This window comes from Anopheles maculipalpis, chromosome 2RL, assembly GCF_943734695.1.
Source record: "Anopheles maculipalpis chromosome 2RL, idAnoMacuDA_375_x, whole genome shotgun sequence".
Lineage (NCBI taxonomy): Eukaryota > Metazoa > Arthropoda > Insecta > Diptera > Culicidae > Anopheles > Anopheles maculipalpis.
This window is the reverse complement of record NC_064871.1, coordinates 75,317,163-75,339,009: the sequence shown is the minus strand read 5'-3', so window position 1 is coordinate 75,339,009 and position 21,847 is coordinate 75,317,163. Positions and strand designations below refer to the sequence as shown.

Sequence of the window (21,847 nt, the reverse complement as noted above, 5' to 3'; positions counted from 1 at the left end):
GGCGTTCTCTCTGGTCTGGATGGGTGGCAGGTGTGTACGAGATGATTTGAAGAGTTGCAGGTGTTGGATGTCATTTATTTCCGCATCCTAAAGTGCAGGTTGAAGAATTTCTCTATTTTTCTTCGCATACTGTTCCCATAGCTTTGAGGACCAAGTTCTTTATGCGTCGGAAGGCGTTCCAGTATCGATCCATCTCTTAGAAGGTGTCACAGTGTAAGGAGAATTATGCGGAGTCCTCACTAACCGCTCCGGGAAGCTCGATAGAATGTAGCTCATATACATAGACTGCGGTTGGGATTTACGCTATTCTATGAATACGAAATGTTTAGTTGGACATACAACTTCATCAAAGTTTCTTTTTTCCATTTTAGTAAAGAAATCTCCTGTCTTTCTTTCTTGCTGTACTGGAAAATCTGTGACTCGCAGTGTATTTTGGAATATGGGAGCATATTTTTCCTCCTCCCCGGAACCGGAAACTGAGAAGCAGTCCCGAGGGTGAACCCAAAACCCGGATAGCGAGAGCGCTTCAGTGGTTTAGGAGGGGATCAGATTATTTCTTGCTTATTACGACTTCCGTACTACAAATCTGCCAAAACTTCGGACCATATCACTGCGTCAACAGATAAGCCGCCCAATAAATCTTATCGAGCTCGGTCGGTGAGGAGTTCCAGCGAAAGACTTCAAACCATCAAAGAGCTTCCTGACTAGAATTGCTAGTGCTGTGTGGTGGTGGTACAAATCCTTCTCGGATTATAATCATGTACGAACCGGTCATGTTAGCTCTTAGTAAGCTCAGGTACACGGCTCTGAGCTGTGGTAGCATGTGGTCGGATCGGCTGTATACGTTTTGTCAATAACATTACCGGGTCTTGTTCTCGACTATTACCGCCGGTCGTGGACGGTTTGTGTACCTTTTTTTTTTTTGGTTGGAGTGTGAGACCGAAAAAGGTAATCAAAACTCCGATGGAGTATCTTGGGTTTTGCAAAAATTCGTCCGGTACGTCTATGGGCCTATATGAAATATCCCAATCTTTTTCATCGCAAGCCGTCAATCTCAGAACGTGAGCGAGTGTATGGACACACATATCGTCGTTATCCATCGTATCAGTATCATCGGCAGGGGGTCTCCGTTTTTTCACATTTCCGTTCCGACAACAACTTGAGCTTTGCCAGGATCAACGGAAATGTTCCGAGAGATGATGCTATGGACATAGCAAGTAACCAACAGAAACAACCCCGCACGGTTTCGCAAGGAATAAAGAAGAATTTTTGGCGACGGTAGAAGGAGAACCAACTGTCATAACCAAAAACTCAAACGAATATGCTTAAGATGCTGGCGATGGCAGCTTGTTTGTGTCGTGGCGTGCCTGTGTCCGAGCTGGTAAGCGACTTCAATAAATAGTTACGATTGTAGTTTCGGAAATCAGAAGTCGTTTTTTTCTTCTTGGCATTGTTGTAGTCGGTATCGTACCGACCGGTAAATGGTTTTTGGACCAGAGCCAGCCAGTTAGGCTGTATTGTCGTCCAACATGTTTGGTAACGAACGTCCTTGAAGACCAAACTCCCTCTCCACAGCCATTTTCTGCTCAGTGCCTCATTTTCTCATCGCACATCGTCGACGAAAGTTAAATATCTGGAACCCATCCATTTCCCAGGGTGAAGCGGTGCAGAAACCTACCGAGAGACAAAACGCCTGATGACAAAGAAAATTATGATTATTATTGAATCATTCTCTCGCAGTGTCCTTTCCCGCTGGGGGAAGATTGGATAGTAAATCCTTTTTTTTTGCCGGCCAGTGTTTATGTTGATTCGATTTGGTTTTCTCCCCTTTTTTGGTTTGGTGGTGATTCCTTGGTGCGTGCTGTCGGTTTGGTTGGGGCGCTGAGGGTGTGGCTGAATTTATGTAAATAGAAAGAGGAAAAGATTTACCATACTTATTGGTTAGGCCGAGCGATAAAAGCACTGGCAGCTGGACAACCCAGCCCGCTGGTTTGGCGCGATAATCGAGGTGATAAGAATGGCGTCACGGTGTCTGCTTTGTGGTTAACGTCTTTGGAGAAACTTTTCTTCCGGTGCTTCTTCGCGTCCCCCTTTTCCAACCGCAACAGCTTTGTGTGGTAACGTGGTTACGAAATCGCTCCACCACACTTAGCTGTGGGTGGGTTTGTGTAACACCGACAAGCAACCCTGCCTTTATTTGGCAGGTCCGTGGATTTGAAGTTCCCTGTAGTTCCGGAGATACATTAAGCATAATTTATCGCTCTTGGCCAGTGGAACGAGGACTGCACTCGAAAAACATCCGCTCGATGGTTTGGGGCCTCACCGACACTAACCGTTGGGGAAAAGTTGAGTGATTTCAAAACCGTTTGCCCAAATCGCGCGGACTCTTTTATTTGCTCGGTGGCGGGCGGCTAAAGTGAAGCAGCAATTTATGTAATAATAAGAGCAATAACTTGCAGAACCTGTCGCGTCTGAGATTTATCTGTGGACGGGGCTTCGGGAAGGAGAAACAGAAGTGCTTTATTTCCGTGACAACAGCCGTAGCGTGGGTCCGAGTCGGTGGCGAAATTATGAGTGGGCCCTCCCCGTGGGCCGTTCTTGACAACGATTGTTTAGGTGCAAGAATAATGATGCGCCATTTTTCAACACATTGATTTCGGGTGCGTATGTATACATAAATACAATGAATGTCGGAAGGGCGCAATGTATACATTTTTTATTCGCTACCTTGCAGCCCACCAGATGTGAACGGTGAACAGCTGGCACAGGAATGCGGGCACGTTCCGACATCATCCCGGTTGTCTAGTTTCTTGCACCGAGTAAAGCAACATGGCATTTAAGCAAGAAATTATTTTCTCTTCCCTGGCGAGTGGGTTGGTGATGTGGAAACTCGCTTCGGAAAGAAATGTGATAAATCGAAGCATACACACACACAAAAAAAAAAAACGGGAAAAACCGGGATCATGTTTGTCGAAATCACGACTCGTTCCGGCGGCAGATTTACCGTCTTTACGTGACGGGGTTTACTGAAACATGCTAAATACGTGAAAAGTCTGCAGTGTGTGTCTGCAGCAGCTTTTCCGGGTGGAGGTCGATTCGATTCGGTGAAATTTGATATTTATTTAAGGTGTGCAAACGATTCGATTCCTTTATGGTGCAGATCGTTGAACATTAACGAAAAATCTCAAAGATATTCCTTTGCTAGTTTGTATTGAATTTCTTTCGCTACAGAGTTAAAAGTTTCATTTCACAATTAAATTTTTTTTACACAATTTATTATATTTCTATCTCTTTTTTATACTTCTTCTTCTTGGCTTAGATGACCTTTTAGATGATGTCAGTCAGCTAGTGACTTACTAGAGTTATTGTTTCCACGTCAGTTGGATAGTCAGTCCTCACTAAGGGGGAACGGTCCGTCTTTGAATTCAGGTCCTGCCGTGTGAAGACCCTCGTCGCTATTGCCAGCACAACCGAACTGCCCTATTCGTATTGCAAACTACGAATACTGAATAAGAACACTCTACTCTCTCAAATCGACTGTTGGAGGGATCTCAAATCAGTCACTCCAAGCCGGCTGTATGGTTCTTTAGACTTGTGATAATTCCTCAGTCGAATTGCTGATGTTAGTTCTACTTTTATACCTGAAGTTACGCAGCATGTTTATTGTTTGGCCATATGCATGGCTAGGACTCTTGAACTTCAAGAACTTGTCGGAAGTTCAATCTCTTCTTTCTCGTTTAATAACCTCTGAGGTTATCCCGGTCATATAATGTTTTAATAGACTTAATAATACTACGTATTTCGATAGTCATTCCTCATCACGAGAATAGTTTTGTTTCGTTTGTTTATAGAGGCTTTGAGCCTCTGAGATTACATTCACTTCTTGTATGTTTTTCTTTTTCATGACTTGCTCTGGTTTGGGCATATCTAGTTGACAATGATAAGGTCTCCAATTCGTTTCCAGTAAACTCCATCTAGTGCTGCAGTTTTCCACCCATAGCTGCTTCCGATTTCTAACAGGTTCGACTCTAGCTGTCCAGCTGTCAGCTAACGATGTGCTCCTTTAAACTTCGTGCCGAATGGGTCGCTGACGATTACCTTCCTGATGGTGCACGAGTCATGCTCATCGCGTATCCCACAACCGTCAGGATATTTGCACCATCAAAGAGCACAGTTAGTTCGAGGTTCCTTCTCCTTCGCCACACGCCCTGCTCGTACACACCGTCAAAGATAGTACTTAGCACCCGCAGTTCGAAAATGGCGAGTGTATTGGGGTCCTCCGCCTGAATAGTCCAGGACTCGTACCCGTAGAGGACTACCGGACGTAACAGTGTGTGATATATCGTACGTTGTTAGGTTAGGTTAAGTTAGGATCATACAAAGGCTACAGAATGTCTCTACCACCTCTAGATCGTCGTCAGATGTCTGTCCGATGATGTCGATGTCATCCGTGAAGCCTAAGAATTGGAAAGATCGGGTGAAAATCGTGTCTCGTATGTCGAAGTCCGCATTTTGCATGATCCTTTTTTCTTGATCTTTCTTGATGATATTGGGGGTGTCTTGCAATGCTTCTCCCCCAACCCCCAGTTAATTTAGCAATATGACCCATCTTCTCAAGCGGTTGGGATTCTCCGTATACCGTATAAAAATATGTTACCGTCCTTTGACACCATGGACGTGTTGCGTCGGAGTAGAGTATGTAAAGCCAATTATGTCCTTTAAGAAGAGTCAGATTCAACCCATATCATAACAGTATTACTACAAACACTGACAACAGAACTACTGACGACTTATGAGGGTCAATTTTCATAATACATAACGAATCAGAATAAATAAGGACTGCATACTTCCAGATGCCAGAAATCTGGGACTCGTACAAACAATATGAGCGTTGAGAGGATTGATAACTTCTGTTTAAATATTTCATGTCGCTCTGTTTGTGTTCAAATACTCTTTAACATTAGTACGAAGGACTCCTCTAATTATACGATAATCACCGATTCATAGTATTGATTACAATTCAATAGTAAGCAACATAATCAAAACGCTTCCTTCTGATAGACTTCTACTGAGATATCTCCATGTATACTTACCAATACTACATGCACTCATAATAGTAGACCTTCCACTGCAATAAGGGTGTGTTTTACACCCTTCAAACAAAGGAGCAAATAATCACCGAAAACAACAGAGGAACACTTTGCACGTTCCAGACACCCGTAAAAACTGCACGGCGCACAATGACCCAACCATCCTATTGATATCGCCACACATTCCCACGATAAAATAACCATTTGTCACGGTACCGGAGACTGCCCCGTGGGGCCACCGTGGTCCCTCACTTACCTGGTGGACAATAAAAGTTAACCCATTCGATCCCCGGTGGTCGACCGTTAGGGCACGCACCTTGGAAGAAATAAAAGCTCACCGCAGAGCCATTACCGTGCACCACGAACGAAAATTGCTTGTCGATTGGAGGGTGCCGCTGCTTGCTTAGTAGCAATGGCCATTTCCAGTGGCTGGCTGTGCCCCTGACAACAGCAATTGAACCACAAGAGGGCAGTTATCGTTGGGACAAATATGTTAATGACTGTCAGTGCGTTAAATTGATCGTCTATAAAAGTCTATTTTAATGAATTTTTACTGTGGGTGTCGTGTACTGGGACGTGTGATGTAAGCGGATGGACAACGCTGGATGAGCAGGTTGCAGCAGTTTTACACCTTAGTAACGGTGCCGGAGATGGAAGAGCAGCATCCTTTCGTACATTGCAGATGAAATATAACGAAATCGAAACACAGCCGGGTAGGAGAGGGATAACAATCTCGTCTGTAAAATGGGAAGTGAATTAAATTTTATGTTCCACTATTAATCTCGGCACTTTGTTAGTATCAAGTCGTGGGTTTGAAGTATCTTTTTGGTAGGTTGTTGTTTTTTTTTTATGTGTTGCTGCTTCATGCCCACTAATGGATCAGTAATTGAATCTGTTTGTAGCAACATGTTGCCGCTGATTGGGTGTAAAATGCAAATTTACCCGATTTCGACAGCGTGTGTGTGCGTAATTAAACTTGTGCTATTGCACGCTGTTGTACAATTTTCCGCACCAACTCCTAGCGGCACTGGAAGATGGGAAAGTCTTGTGGGTGGAGAATGGAGACACCATTTTCCTATACTGAGAGAGATCCCACGGAGATCCTTGCACAGGAAGAAGGGAAGTTACAAATGGCGCGTAATAACGGCAAAACCCGTGTAAATGGAATCAATTTCGGGCCACGGTATATTGCAACATTCCCGCGGACAACCAGATCGATGAGTGCCCGTTAGCGTGCGGGGGAATATGTAGGGAATATGGATTTCCAAGGAAATGAGCATCCATTTGTTGCTTGCGGTACATTGCTTACTTTGCGCACATCACTAGCATTCGGTAGATAGCCGCCGTGATTGTAGTACCTTTCATCGCAGTACCTTGCGGCACTTCCATTTCGCATCAAGGAAAATCTAATCAGTGAGCAGGAAGCCTGATGCTCTCACCTTCCTTCGTTAGGGGCGAACACGGGCGGACCTTATTGTACGTTGCACACACATATTGTCTGCAATCCGTCACCAGCACGGCCCGTATCCTGTGTGCTCCGTGTGAATAAGCTCCATCTGCGGTCGTCTATTTGGTGATGGGGAAGAATCATTCATAGCCGGGCCGGGGGAAGAACACGAGGAAAAACAAAACTGCTCAGCAAGAAAGCCATGCATATTAGATGTTATAAATATAAAATGTAAATAGTGTTTTCAATAAATAAAACCCTCTTTACATTCCTCACAACAAAAGGAGTGAGTCCGTGTTTCTTCCGGACGTTGAGAATAGATGCCCACGCTCTGATCGAAGCATTTTCACTAGCATTCAAATGAGATGCCATAAATCTTTACCGCCTCAACACGTACGATTTTTTTTCGGGTGTGTGTGTGGCTGGAAAGGGCAAGCATTGATCGTTTGCAAAAGCCGATGCGCTAGCCTGATGTCGCTGGTAAAAGATCAACCAAAGGACGAAAAGGAATCCTTCGCATGGGAGCTGCTAAAACGAGCAATTTCCTGCCAGAAGCGTCAGGAACTGTGGCAATTGTATCCCCAAGAAGAAGAAACCACTGTCTTTTTGGCGAAACGGATTGTAACTGTTACACGACACGAGTGTCGTCCGGTTGTGACTTGGCGTGGTACAACTCTCCCAACTGCAAGGGGTTACAGTTTCTGCGCGCGTGTGTCGCCATTGCTGGCACCGTGTCTCTGGGGACGGTTGTGGAACGATTCGCGCAAATGGCAACGGTGGCCATTACGCCGATCAGATCCGAAACACGCTTCACCAAACGCTACAAGCGGTGCTTGTACACCGAGCCGTACCGAGGCCGACGGAAAAAGATATTGGAATCATCTCCCGACAGTACCTTTGATTTATAGCCGGAAATTGATTTGATTTGCTTCTTCCGGTTGCCTTCTTTTCGTTCAAATCCGCTTCGCCAAAGCCGGCGAGAGATTTTTTTTCCAGCAAACCTTAGTTGCGAGTGCCTCATGTGTGTCAAGATGGAGAAATTCAGTTTTTTTCTCTGTTCGTTTCTTCCCTCCAGTCACCCGGATTTTACTCCATTTAAGCTACCGTAATTTGTCGAATTTATGCACCGATGTTTGTAGCGAAAGGGTAGTGAAACAAATTGTGTGTGGCGTACCTGTTTGTGTTCTGTGATGCGGTGTGGCAATGGTGGCTTTCTATTGAATTTTCACCCGTGTGGCGTCGTACGAATTGGCATCCAATGTTACTTTTTTTTGGTTGCTTCTAGCAAGGGTGTTGTGACTTAACGTTGTGCTTCAGTCGGTTGGAGGAGTCGGGTGGTGGAGCTTTTTGGTGTAAGTGAAATCTATGTCCCCCTCGTTCTGGGACGTTCGTGTAAAGGTGTGAATATTTTTATTTGAGAATTTGTTTTTTTTTCTTATCCGTTTTTCTTCCCTCAGACTGGCCTGGCTTGAAGCAATATATCAGTGTTAGGTATGAAAATTTAATGGCAAAGCTGGCGTACACTGGGATGATTGTATTGCATTGTTTGTATGAATCTTCATAGATCTCGTGTCACGGAATAAATCACGCAAGATGCTTGCAGCTTGATGAATTTTATCAGACGAGAGTCTATTTTTTATTGTTTGCTTTTCGTTTGTTTTTGAGTTTTTGAAATGGATTTAGTTTTTGGCTCTTTAACACTACAACTATCGCGATTTTAAGAGTGCAACTCTACCGCAACAAGGGAAAATGAACAAGAAAACAAATGCTCAATACGGGTAAAATATGACTGGATATTTGTTTTAGTTAGTAGACTTAGACAAATGAACTCATTCACTCACTCATGTAGGCCTGCTCTTTTAAAGAGCACGGCTTAGTGACATGGCTTGGTCAACAATAGATCTCCAGGATACTTGATCCCTGGCTGCATCTTCCCATTCATGTAGGCACCCGATCTCCGACAGGTCACCCTTCACCTGATCCAGCCAACGAACTCGCTGTGCTCTCCGGCGCCTCGTGCCGAACTGGGGGTCGCTGACGAGCACCTTCTTGGCGGGACATGAGTCCGGTATCCTCATAACATGCCCCAGCCATCGTATCCTGCCGGTCTTTGCTACCGTCAGGATCCCTGGCTGCATCTTCCCATTCATGTAGGCACCCGATCTCCGACAGGTCATCCTTCACCTGATCCAGCCAACGAACTCGCTGTGCTCTCCGGCGCCTCGTGCCGAACTGGGGGTCGCTGACGAGCACCTTCTTGGCGGGACATGAGTCCGGTATCCTCATAACATGCCCCAGCCATCGTATCCTGCCGGTCTTTGCTACCGTCAGGATGTCGGGTTCTCCGTATAGCTCAGTAAGCTTGTGGTTCATCCTTCTTCTCCACACTCCATGCTCGAACACACACCCAAAAATGATCCGGAGGATGCGACGCTCAAACACGCCAAGAGCGTTTGCATCCTCCGCTCGGATGGTCCAAGACTCGTGACCATATAGGACCGCCGGGCGATTCAGCACGTGATATATCTCACAATATCGTGCGGTCTCGAAGTCTTCTGGATCTCAGCAGACGGTGAAGGCCGTAGTAGGCACGATTCCCCTGAACAATGCGCCTCCGGATTTCGCTACTGACATCGTTATCCGAAGTTACGACAGTCCCAAGATAGCAGAACTCCTCTACTACCTCGAGGTTGTTGCCGTCAAGACAAATGAACATTTGGTGTATAGTTGCTAACCCCAGCATTGAGCTACTATCAAAAAGATCAAGTCAATAAATTCTATCTTATTATGATGCAATCTCGTAGATTCAGAGTGTTCACAGCAATATTATCAAAGCACATGACTTGTTACTCATGAAACTGTGATATTTTATCTCTTATTTTGCTATGGAAAAGAAGTTATAAAGCTAGGCATTGCTGCCTGTTTGCTATAGAGATTCACCTTTTATTCATTGCTTTTTACTTGCTGTTCGGCTTTCCCCTTGTTTCCAATTTGACTTGTGAAGGTAGAATTGCCCATGACGTAACGTATTTTTAAATTCATAGAAATGAACATTCCATTGGATTTTTCAATCCCTTCATTGTTTAGCTTTGTTTGAAGATCTTGAGAAAATTGCATCCAGCAAGAAATTAATTATAATTCACTTTTTGCCCGCAAGATAAAAAAGATGCAACATGTGCCTTGTGTATTTTGGTATTAAATAGTAGCCAATTAACCTATTGGCGGAGTTGGCGACCCTTAGGAGATCTCCCACGATTACAGAGGTCCTCCTCGGTTCAGTTTGTGGGAAGTACCCACTGGCATGTGTCGAGAAAAATGTGAAAATTACCTTTCTGGCCCCGTCATTTTGGTGTCCTCTACCGGAAGGATCATTAAGGTTTGCAACGGGATGGTGCACCGGCCTTCAAGGTGAATATCATCCAAGCGTGATGTCGCGAGCATTTTACTGATTTTCTCGATAAAACTTTGGACCAAGCCGAGAGATATGGTACGAGATGTCGGTGAACCGGGTGCGTGCCGTGTGCAATTCGTTTGGGAAGTGTTACAAGCTCGTTATAAACCCTAAAGGAGTTGTTCTCCGAGCTAATATGACCAAAAACTTCACAATAAACATTGTTAGACTTAGAAAAGAATATCTTTTTTTATTTTCTTATAGAAAATATTTTCACTGGTTTAATAACTTGCTCACGTCCACGAGAATGTCCACGACTAACCACGAGGTTGGTAAGAAAGTTTCCAAGTGCAGGCCGTTTCGAATAGAATTTGAACCCCGGTTCTGCCGTGTAAAGACCGGCACCGCTGTTTCCTCTAATACAGGACCACTCACAATGGCATGATGTCACATATTATTGGGAATTCTGAACTAATAATTCTTCTCAATTTGATGTCCATACATTAGTCTCTTTTCGAGCTTCTTTATATGGCCCATTGCATCAATGATGACTGCATTGGCGGCTTTAACAAAACCGGCCCCGAACACGCTATGGGACACAAATTATTCCTTGCTTTAAGACTTCTTAAAACCCAATTAATTAAAAACAAATTATTATAAAAGTTGAATAGTTCTTGTCACAAATCTATTCCATCCCAGAAAAATGCTTTATTGGCTTTTAAATGATTGAAATGGAAATAATGTACATCTGTAATCATGAATCTGAAATTATTTAATCGTTCATCCATGGTTACACACACCAATTGATAGCATAAAACCGGAGCACATTAAATTAATTTAAAATACTCTGCGTAACATTATAAGCATTCATTACTTAAAATAACACGACTCACACAACTTTGTGTTGATTAAAGCGTGTGTATTTACTAACGGAAAAATTGTCTTTTGTTCTACAGAGCTGTTACGATAATTATCGCATCTCTGTGAATTATGGCCAAGTAATAAAATGCAGCCATCATCAAAAGCAACAAATACAGGCATAATTGAAATTGATACGAAATCATTTGGAATGAATTATTCTTTCAATAAGCCACCCCATAACGATGACCAACATTTCATTTCCAGTGGTTTTTTTTCCGTTGTATTTCCACAAAAAGAAAAAAACCGCATAGAACACACATGCCTCACACTCCCAAGCGCTAGAAAAACGGGACGGCCCTCTCATCCCTCCAAAAAAGTTAGCCAGGAACGGAAATGAAAACCAAACATTATGATACGGTCCTCACATCGATGTGAGGAACCATCGGTGTCTGGCGCAAGGACGGACGGTCAAGCATGCAAGGGTTTGTGGCACACGTGGAGTTGGTGTATTGTTTGCAATGATTACGGCTTAATAAATTTCACCTCATTGGGATGAGTTCGGACGATCCAATCTGTAGAACTCAGGGGGGTTTGTTCTAGCCCAAGCGAACAACGAACATGACGACGGCGATGACTACGGTTGAACCTGAACGTGTTCAACGCATCCGTACGTATTTAAGGTTAATGCGACCGTAAATCATGAATATGAATAATATGCAGTGATGGGGTGTGGACAAAACTTGTGCATTCCGTGCTCAGAGAGCCAGTCCCGGCACTTCCGGTAACGGGGTTCACTGGCCCGAGCGTAACGGGTTCCATTTTCAACCTGGTTTGATTTTTGCTCCAAAACTTCACTATGAGTATTCGGACTGAAATTGAGGTTAATAAAATTAAACTTAAATCCATTTTATACAGCAAATGCAGTCCATTTTAGCCCGTTTAAGCAAACTTTGTAAGTGCTTGCTTCAAAAAATAAACAAGAGACGTTTGTTCATTGATTGCTGTAATTAAAAGTCTTCAGATTTAAAGAGACATTTTGGAGTAAAAACTTAAATTTCCTATAAATTATTTATTATACTCGAACCACCTTTTTGACCACATTCTCGTGTAGCAAATGCCACGCACGAACTGTCGATGCATAGTTAGGCAAGTCCATAAATAAGGGTTGATTTTGAAGTGGATGTGTATGTGAGTATTTAAACAAAACGCACCGACGCAAACACTTGTCGATACGCCACCGATCTGCATACAACACCCGGCCGTGGTATTAATCGTCGTATCATTACCACCACTGTCGTTTCGCTTTCAGCAAACAAAGTTTTCCCCCAGCTTTCATTAGGAGTGCAAAACCGTATTGCAACAACCCCAAGGGTTATGGTTTGCTTACCCCTTACCCGTTGCTGGCCCCCGTAACGTGTGGTCACATACCTAAAGCCGTGCCACCAAAATTGAATTTAATGTAAACGCGCTGAAATCAAACGAAGGACTACTCCCTTGCTTTTACGACACCGTGCACCAAGCGCTAGAGGCATCCAAAATCTGTACCGAGCAAACTACGGGGGTTCCCTGGGTCACAAAACCGGCCTTACAACAAAGCGGCAACGTATCTCTCTTTCGACGTGCTGGTACGATATGAATTATGTAACGAAAACAATAGAATTTGAAATTTATGCATACTTGAAGGAGGTCCGAGTATTTTCGCTTCCACACCGAACCAGGGGTGACAAAGTTAAAAGGCGTTGTAGCGTTCTGAGCAGCGCGTGAGATGGCTAAGCCGGTGGAATTTCCGTTGACAGCGGTTACAATATGGAAATTGTTGTTTTTTTGGGGAAAATCTTTTGCGAAAGTTCAACAAGACAGTGCTGCACAAGCAAAGGATTAGGGTGCTGGCACGTAAAAGCGTAGAGCTTGTAAGATGAAGCGGATTTTTGGAATGGAAAAAAGCCTATTGAATGTTTAACTATGGATACGATGCTGTGATAAGAATGTTGTTTTAAACGAATAGTATATTTTGCACAATTTAACGATTGTTTGTACCTTGTCTTGCTCTTGTTTCAGATATCCGTCTGTGATGACTACAGCTTACCGATTGACTTCGTAAAGAAACGACCGTCCAGTTTTGATCCTTGCCTCGTACAGCATATACCAACCAATTGGGCCTCACCAAGTCCACAATCAGATCATGTAAGTATCTTTTCAAAAGTGAAAATAGAATAACTTGTCCTTTAAAAAAAAAATTATTTATAAACGGTAACGCCTGAATATTGCTTTGTGTGCACCTGGATGTATGCAATACCTCTTTAAAATTTGCCGATAACCTGTTAAAGTTATTCCGGCGGCTCCTGTTCAATAAAAAGGCTCGACAACCAAGCAATTGCATACTTTGAGGCGTTGCAATTCTAAACCAAAGCTAACAAAAATTAACCACAGACCAAAAGTAACCTTCATCACAAACAAGTAGTTCGTTTCGTTCATACTGGTCATTGACTGTACGTAATGGATCATAATTAATCAACTCTTACTTACAACTCGTGAATGGTGGCGTTTTCCAAGCCGTTGGCAGAAAATCAAATCATTGCCTTGTTGGTAAAACAACCCCAGCTTGTTTGCCCCAGCTGCACCAGGCTCCAACCACTTGTAAAAGGCAGAAGATACCGTTTAATCATAAACACTCCACATTTTATCGTTCGCCGCACATTGAAGAACGTCTCGTGCTTGGATTCGCTTCTTGCGGTCGAACGATCGCCGCTCTAGCCAACCTTTAGCTACGGCGGTACACGTCTGAATCGCCCGTGGTGCAAATAATTACTTTTTAAATGGACAAAAAATTGAACTACCATAATTTAATTGAATTAGAATTTAATTAAAACGCAAATAAATTACTTTCCCAGTCGGATACGGGCGTGTGTTATTGTTGCGCCGGTTGCGCTGTTGTTGTGGCCCGGCGCAGTCGTACGTTACGGAAGATACATTCACCTGAAGGCAATAGTAGGAAGGAAGTGGAGCATTCGAGTGTGGCATTTAGGTGCGTTTCGGATTCACTTCTAAGAGAGGCCCATGGGTGATTTTGTGGCCGCCATCCAGTAGAGGTGAGATTGTATGTGCAATACGCATTGGATGGAAGGTGATTGTAAATAAATTATGAGACGTGCTGGGTCTAGGAGTGTTGGAATGTCGATTGCGCTGGAGCAACAGCGCTGCATGGGTTCTGCATGGAATGATGAATTATTCACGGCATGTGTTTCGAAATACTTCACATTCGCATGCGAAAGTTGTCTGCAAAAAGATGGATGGATGGACACGCTAAAGCACAACTTCTCACATCCAGCACCAGATTAAACAAGCGGTTTTCTTCGCGGCTTTACTTCAAAGCACACCCTACACTCATACACTGTGTGAGAAGAAATTAAAGCTTAATTGGATGTCAGCTAGATTAAGCCCGCACTCACCTGCTGAACACCGTACACTCCATGACAGCGCGATGAGCAAGGGTCACCGTTAATCGCTTCCGACAGACTCGATTCCATCGTGCAACGCACTCTATTACACCTGAGCTCGGGACAGCAAAATGTGTCCCGTGCTTCAGCAGCATCTCGAAATTAGCGGTAGGAAAAGTTTTTCCACCACTCAAACCGAAACTCATTAGACGGGCGTGTCGATAATGTTGTGCCGGTGGGTTAATGGAACGTATTTCGGTGGTAAAGAAAAAAGTGGCCAGCTAAATTTAACTAATAATCGTAAAAATCAATATTCATTGTATTCGTGAGACTGAAATGGATACAATGTGAAGAGGTTGATTTTTTGTTGCTGTTGTTGTCGGTCGATAACAGTTTTCGATTCTTTGTTGAGCTTTTGCACATGGATTAACTAGGATTAAAATGCTGTGAGTTTTCAGAGCTTTATTTTCTCTAACTGATTTTTAACTGAGATAAAGCCATACTACGGGTCAATTGCCTCAACCAACGAGCATGTGTTCAGAATTCACTACGCCTAAAGGTATGCAATACCAATTTAACGATTCTTTTTTAGCTGCGCGAGGAGACATTTTGACATCGGCGACCCGTACCGACCCGTTTTTGGGTCGTCTAGACCCTGCCTGGAGGTTTTTGTTATATTTTTTGTGCCTAGAATATTAAAAACGTCATAGTTTACAGTCCCCACTGAAACAGGAGGTCAATAGGATTGGATTGGATTAAAGATTAACGCGACGAAGACGAAATAGCTGCTTGCTAGAGGCCCTGACCGTGATAGAGCCCGACTCGGAAGCAAAGAGATTCCTGCAACCACTCCGACTCCGACGTATAAAAACCGAATTCAACTGCGGACAAATTCCAGAGTAAACTCAAAAGCCAACTCAGGATCCAGAGTTAATTCCGAAGCTGACTCCGCAGTAATCTCCAATTTTAAATCTGGATTCTACTCCACTGAGTGCACTGCGAAATCAACTGCAATTTTTTTCGGATTGCTCCCTAGAAAACTACCTATTTTAATTCGGATTCACACCCGAAATCGATATCGCTGTAAACTCCAGAATAATTCCTGTCTCGCCTCCACATAGTGTACAGAAACATCCAAATCCAAATCTCCAACACAGATTCAATTTCCTCGTGCTGTATCAATTATAAGTTGGCTTCATAATTTTATTGTACAAAGATCATTTGCTAACTTTACTTCCTCCCAATCGTTTTTGCTTTTGAGAAAAGTGAGTATTCAAGTCAAGTATTTAATGCAAATTAGACCGCTTTTGAATGCTCGTAAAGATCAAAATCAAAGGTGAATCAATTTTCATTAAATTAACTACAAGAAAAAAGCTTAAAAATTAAAATGTTCCATCTTTTCCAACAACCTACCGCATCAATATGAAATACCATTTAATTCTTCAATTTTCAAATAATGTTTTGCAACTCAGTGCCTAAAAGTATGCAATGGTGTGATATTTTAATAATTTGTTAAGTGAGTCCTGCAATATTCCTCGAGGATCTTTTAACACAGTTATCCTTTTACACTTCAAAAATGAATCATCTTTATACATGATGTTGAAGCAAAATAACAAGTTTTCAATTATTCAGGCCTAATTTCAAGGAGGATTCAATTTAGGAGACCTAAAAATTCGTGTAAAAAATACCATTCCCATGCTCAAATAACATCAACTTCATATCTAATCCCCCGCCAAAAAAATGGCAAAAGTGTGAGCTATTTTCTTATGACGTAAATAGCGCTCCGTTTAGTGCAATCGATAAATTTGAAAGACAACATATGCAGGCAAAGCGGCAAATGTCTAAAATGCCCTTATCAAAACCGTGCACTTGCTCATCGTTTTGCATACCGGACTGCACTTCACAATGTTTCCCCCGGTCATATTCTTCACTCACTCCTTGATATCCACATCCGGAGTATGAGTTTTTCCCTTCATTCTTGCTTTGTTCGCTAAATATAGCGACCAAGTTGCAGTGCTTGGAGACCTTGGAGTGTCTTCTCCACCTGGAAATATAGAGAGTGCAGTGAAGTGCGCCTAGAAATAACCAACGCTGGAAAACCGACAGCATAACCATGTGGAATCTACTAGATTTTTTTTATAGTTGATCCTTCCATTGGTAATATGTGTTCTTTCTGTTAGGCCGTGTAGGAGAAAATGTGCTGTTGTGCTCGTTGTTTGCAAAAAATTCCAACGCCGAGGTAAAGTTGCGTTGAAAAACAGTCTAGTGCAGGTGTTGGATCCGTGTACTTACCTTCCATTGATTCCGAAGCCTAGGCAACCGGGCATACAGATCCTGCCGACGACCATCAACGACAGGCTGCTAGAGCTGGTATTTCCAAAGCGCGGAATCAACCTCCAGTAGCAGTCGCTAATGACGGTCTAGTCGGTCTTCTGCTTCCGAACGCAGCAATTTCGAACCGAAAAATCGAATCGGCCGGAAGCTACAACAAAAGGTATTTCTCGTTTGGAATGCGTTGATTCTTTTTTTTTTGTATTGTTATCAAGAAGCCACGTTCGGTCCCTGGACGGATATTGAGGGTTCGTTGGCGATCGTTGGCAGGAGAGTTTAGTGGAGAAGTTATTTCTCTTTTTGCATTGTTATTGGTTTCGTCTGATGTTGGCTGAATATCGCAAAACGAATCTCTATCCCGGAGATGGGGCGATGGGTATGTGTATGTGCACATTGTTGCTATTTGCTAAATGGGACTGAAGTCGATTTCGATTTCCTCTGCGTTCTACACGCAGAGGAAGCACTTCACCAAACGCTCGCACGTTCACTGCTTCCCAACCAAAAGTCATCCGCAGCTCAACCATTGCTGCCAAATGGGATGAAGTGAGCAAGTCTTTGGTATTTCGATGGTATTTTGTTAGAGCAAAAATTTATAATCGTTCAATATTGGGTTTTAAATATTTTACACACGGTTAGTTCCTGGCCCTGCCGACAAATCTACCAATCGACCAAGCACGGCTAGATAGTTACAATGGGACCGGGATTTTCCAATAATGGCCTCTCGCGCTCTTACGGTCCATGCCTTTATGTCCACAATTTGTCCCCTTAGCGATTCCTTATCGAGATGTGGAATGAAGCTTGGATTTTTTTTTCGACTTTACCCTCGCGTTGCTATGTTGTTGTACTGACGCTGAATATTAAATAGCTGTGCCTCGCGACCGTCCCACCCACGGCGGTAGGGGAAAGTCATCCGAAATAATGTTCGATAAATATTTCATAATGAGAACTCGAGGTTTACATTCCACTCGCAGGACGTGGAAAGAGCTAATTTGAATGAGTCTTTTATAGGAATCTTTTCCCCTCCACAAGCACAACACTAAGCAATTGCGCTTGGGGAAATCGTAATAGGGAAATTTAATTAAATAAAAGAAAATAATTCCTCCCATATGCGGCTGCCCTTCAGGCTCCCTGACCAGCGCGAGCACCATTTTTAGCGCTAAATAATGTACACCACAATGGGATGTTTCGGTATCACACCTCTTTTCGGCGTACAGGATTAACTTTAGCTGCCAGAGTTTCAATTTAAATTTATGTAAATTGTGTTAGCGACCGTGTTTCGGATTTGAGCTGTATACAGGCTGAACTAGGAGGTGACTCGTTTTTTTTTCCATTTATTTTTCGTTCGGTGAGAGCTAACCGATCGGCGATAATATCGGGAAAACTTTTGGCCCTCGAAAAATATTGTAGCGCTACGCGCGCGCCCATCGTGTGATATTGGTATCTAAATATTCATGAACCTAATCGAATTAACCCGCGTTGTAACGCGAAGAAATTTATTCAATTTTCCATGTTCACGGGGACACGGGGGGAGTGTCACGCGTAATGCTGAAGAGCTCAAAAATTGCAAGCTTTTGGCAAACACCTCCCGCTTGCTGGCAACACGATATCACGAAAAGGGAATCATATTCCACAAGGCCAGGCGCGGCGCCTCAATATGATTCGCGCCTCAGTTTGGAGGATTGCATGTTTCTGTTTACACCATAAATTAAAATTGTCATAAATTACCCACCCAGCCTTCTTACCCCGGGGGAGGATCAAGATGTCACCTTTATAGTACGCTTGGCGTGCTTTCAAGTCGAGTGGAAAGTGGAAAAACTGCACACAAGCGTTCCGTTTGCTTTTGGGACCTCCCGTCACGCAGAAGGTGCCTGAACCAATTCCTTGTCGCAAAAACCCCCTCGCGGAGCGGAGGATTTGCACTATTTGATGTTACACGGCGGCACGGTTCACGGTTTTGGTGTGGCTCGCGTGAATGGAAGCCCCAACGGGTACATCAATTCACACATGGGCGGACCACACGGCACGACATCCGTAGGCCGCCGTAAACCTCCGAAACGGTGTGAAGGTATCGACAGGGGATGGGTAGGATTATGAGCGAGAGATACACCACGACCTAAACGGGTCCCTCGGGGTTGTCGATGGTACTGTCGATGGTATGTGTACCCCACTGGAGGGGTTAGGAGATAATCGATTTTTGAAATGTTTATGGTTGGGTAAACTGGGATTCAATACAGCGGGAAAGGTGAGTTCGTATCGTACCTTTGGGGTTTGAATGGTGTTTTTATAGTTTGTCTCTGAGTCCCTTTCGGAGATAACATCGGAATTGATTTTTTTTCTCTCTTTTTCGTTAGGTGTATTGAAATATAAATCCTCCACATCAGTTCCTTTAATTATTGCTAGTGATAAAAGTTGCTATAAACACGAGTAATTCTTTTAATGTTCGGTTTTCTTCTTCTGATCGTTTTAGGTTTCATTTCTAGAACCATTAATACTGCAACAACCATTGTCAGCGGTTCCGACCATCGTCAACAATAGCATACCGGCAAGCGCAACACTTACATCGGGCATTCCAGCAGGTGGTGGTACCATCGGTCGTCCATCGCTTCCCTTAGTACCGTCTGCTTCCGGTCCATCCCTGTGTCAGCCGCAAACGGTACCGGATGCAGCGGCTACTGCTGCCGCCAATACTGTCGCCATCAAGACACTGGAAGAGATCTTCGACACGCATCGCAGCTATAAAGCTACCGGGAGACACCGCGCAAGGAGTCGTACCCGCCGACCGGACAGTGGTTCGGAGGTGAAATATATAAATCAAAATTTTAGTTCCGGTAAGAACAAAGCATGTCGATTTATGAGAAACGCTGCTAATCCTTTGTGATGTTATGAATTCCAGGTTCATCTGCACCGGTGTCCTCGGAGGAGGAGGACAACGACGAAGAGGAGGACGAGCTAAGTAAGATACCGGAGCTCAACTCTCCGGATAGTATATCGGACGATTTGGTACAGCCACTTCCACTACGCCAAAGCCCGGTAAAGACCACTGGTCCAGATACAGCCAAAAGAAATCCTTCCCCCTATTACTATTCGGATCTCCTCAAAAATAAACAGCGAGAAAAGGAAGCAACCGATCGTGAAGTTACTCAGGAAGTTGTTGGTCGGGAAGAACTTGCTCCAAAACCCACTACATCGTCACAAACACCGACCGGCGGTGGAACTACACGACAGGGTCGTGAAGCCGGTGTACGCTATAAGAAAAGTAGCAGCTTAGACACACCGGGAGCGGAGAAAGAGGTTTGCCTACCGAAGCGTTACTCCATCACAGAGGAAGGTGTGCGTATCATCCGGTGCGACTCACCGTCCACGACTACCTCGGACGATTCGGACTGCTCCGAATGTTGCAAGCGGCGGGCCTGGCATGCGCAAGCATTAGCCATCACACGTGCAAGCTGTAACATTGGTCCCCAGGTCGATGCTAGTTCGATGCCACCGCACCGATTGCTAGGACCAGCGGCAGTCTGTGCCTGTGCGACGCCGGCCTTCGGCGATGATAACGATGAACTCTTCCGTCCGCGAAGTATATTCTACGTGCACCAACCGGGCGCCGAAGACTGTGCCGACTGTGCGCTAAGCGCTGATCCTGCCGCCCTAGCGCCAAACGCAGCCGTACCGGACGAGATGGCGAACGTGCGCACCCGCCAAATCTACGAGACAGCGTTCGATTCAAAGATTACCCGGTCGGACGATGATCTGGACGAGGTGGACCGTATCACGAACCAGAGCGTGCTGCTACAGTTGACGAAAAGTAACAGCAGCAGTGCGAGCAATATGGTCTCCGGCCAGAGTCGCAGCAAGCGGCTGGAGACGAAGCGTACCAAAGCAGCTGCCAGTAAAACGCCTTCCACTAGTCAGCCTGCACCGATCGGTGGGCCAGATGTTGAAGGGCCGGATGAGAATGCCAAAGCGGATCAGCTGTTGGCACAAGACCTTCAGGAGAAGTTACAGATCGACAAACAAATGGACAATATCGCAAACGCAAACTCCACGTCTTCCTCACAGCTTCCCTTGCGGGGATACACACCGTCCCCTCCCTCCACTGCACCGCTGCCGATGAAGTTCCCCGGCAAGCACGAGCGGTTCTTCATCAACAGCATTAAGAGTGCACCGAATCTTCCCTCCTCGAACGCGGTTGCCCAGCATCCACGGCTGAAGGACCTCCGGCTGGACATACAGAACGTGCGCAACAATGAAGTTCCTTCGGGTAGCTGCGATGGTAGCATGAACGATGGTGCTCCTTTCAGCCACGGCAGCAAGGTAGGCGAACGGCCCCGATCAACGCTGTGTCTCGAGCCGGAGCGAGTGCTCGAGCTAAAGCGTGGTCACCGTACGTCACATCATCATCACGGCAAACAGTCAGCACATCAGCAACGGGGGCGCAATTTTTCTTCCACGGAAAGTATGGCCACATCGAGCAGCGGTGGCAGCATGGAGTCACTCAAATCCAGCACCAGCGAGGGTAACCGAAGTACGTCCAGCTCCGATTCGCGCCATTCCTCATCGCTTAGCTCACACAGTTCCGATTCGGGACCATCGTTGGCGTTCCCGCTACGCGTGCCGGTAGCCGTGCACAACAAGCTGAATATTCTGAGCCCGATCTCGGACAAGTCATCCCAGGAACCGGGATCCGAGACGTCCGACATTAACAATCGCAACAACAACTCCCAGAAACAATCACCGGTGGATGGAACGGGAGTGAGCGTAGTGAGTACAACTACCGCGGGAGGTACCTTGACTTCCATGGTCAAGAAGGATGGCGAAGAGAGCGTCACAAACGCTGGTGTATGTGCCGTAGGTACGGAGGCTGTGAAAACGAGCGTCACAAAGAGACGTTCTGCACCGAATAAGGCTTTGTTGCTAATAACGGGTAAGTGCAGCAGCGTCCTGATTGATGGAACCGTCAGCTTTATCAGAACCGTGTTGCTTTATCCCTTAGGTCCCGAAATACAAGGCTCCGACAGTGGAATATCTCTCCACTCACGCGAGGACCTAAAATCTCGAACGAACTTTTTAAACGCCAGCATTCAGCGTGCTTCACTCGGGCAGGACAAGCAAAGTGACCACGGCAAAGGCCAGGCAGGACTTCCGCAGGACCTAAACGATCTTCCTTTCGACATGCCAAAGTTACGAAGGAGAAGAGCACACTTGCAGCAGGTAAGTATGAGGGAAGCTCCCCCACTGGCTGCGCCTATCTCCAACGCACATTCGCATCCGTCGCAAAGGATACAGATTTGAT

The 21,847-nt window shown here is 44.8% G+C and overlaps 1 protein-coding gene across 1 annotated transcript in view; it reads left to right on the top strand.

Annotated features, from left to right (window-relative positions):
- The window catches only part of LOC126568776 (uncharacterized), a 128,710-nt gene that overhangs the window by 96,607 nt on the left and 10,256 nt on the right, over positions 1–21,847 (top strand). The window contains exons 4-7 of the mRNA XM_050225399.1: positions 12,848–12,973; positions 19,025–19,385; positions 19,451–21,478; positions 21,548–21,765. Coding sequence (XP_050081356.1) covers positions 12,848–12,973; positions 19,025–19,385; positions 19,451–21,478; positions 21,548–21,765 — 2,733 coding nt within the window. The remainder of the gene's footprint in view (positions 1–12,847; positions 12,974–19,024; positions 19,386–19,450; positions 21,479–21,547; positions 21,766–21,847) is intronic.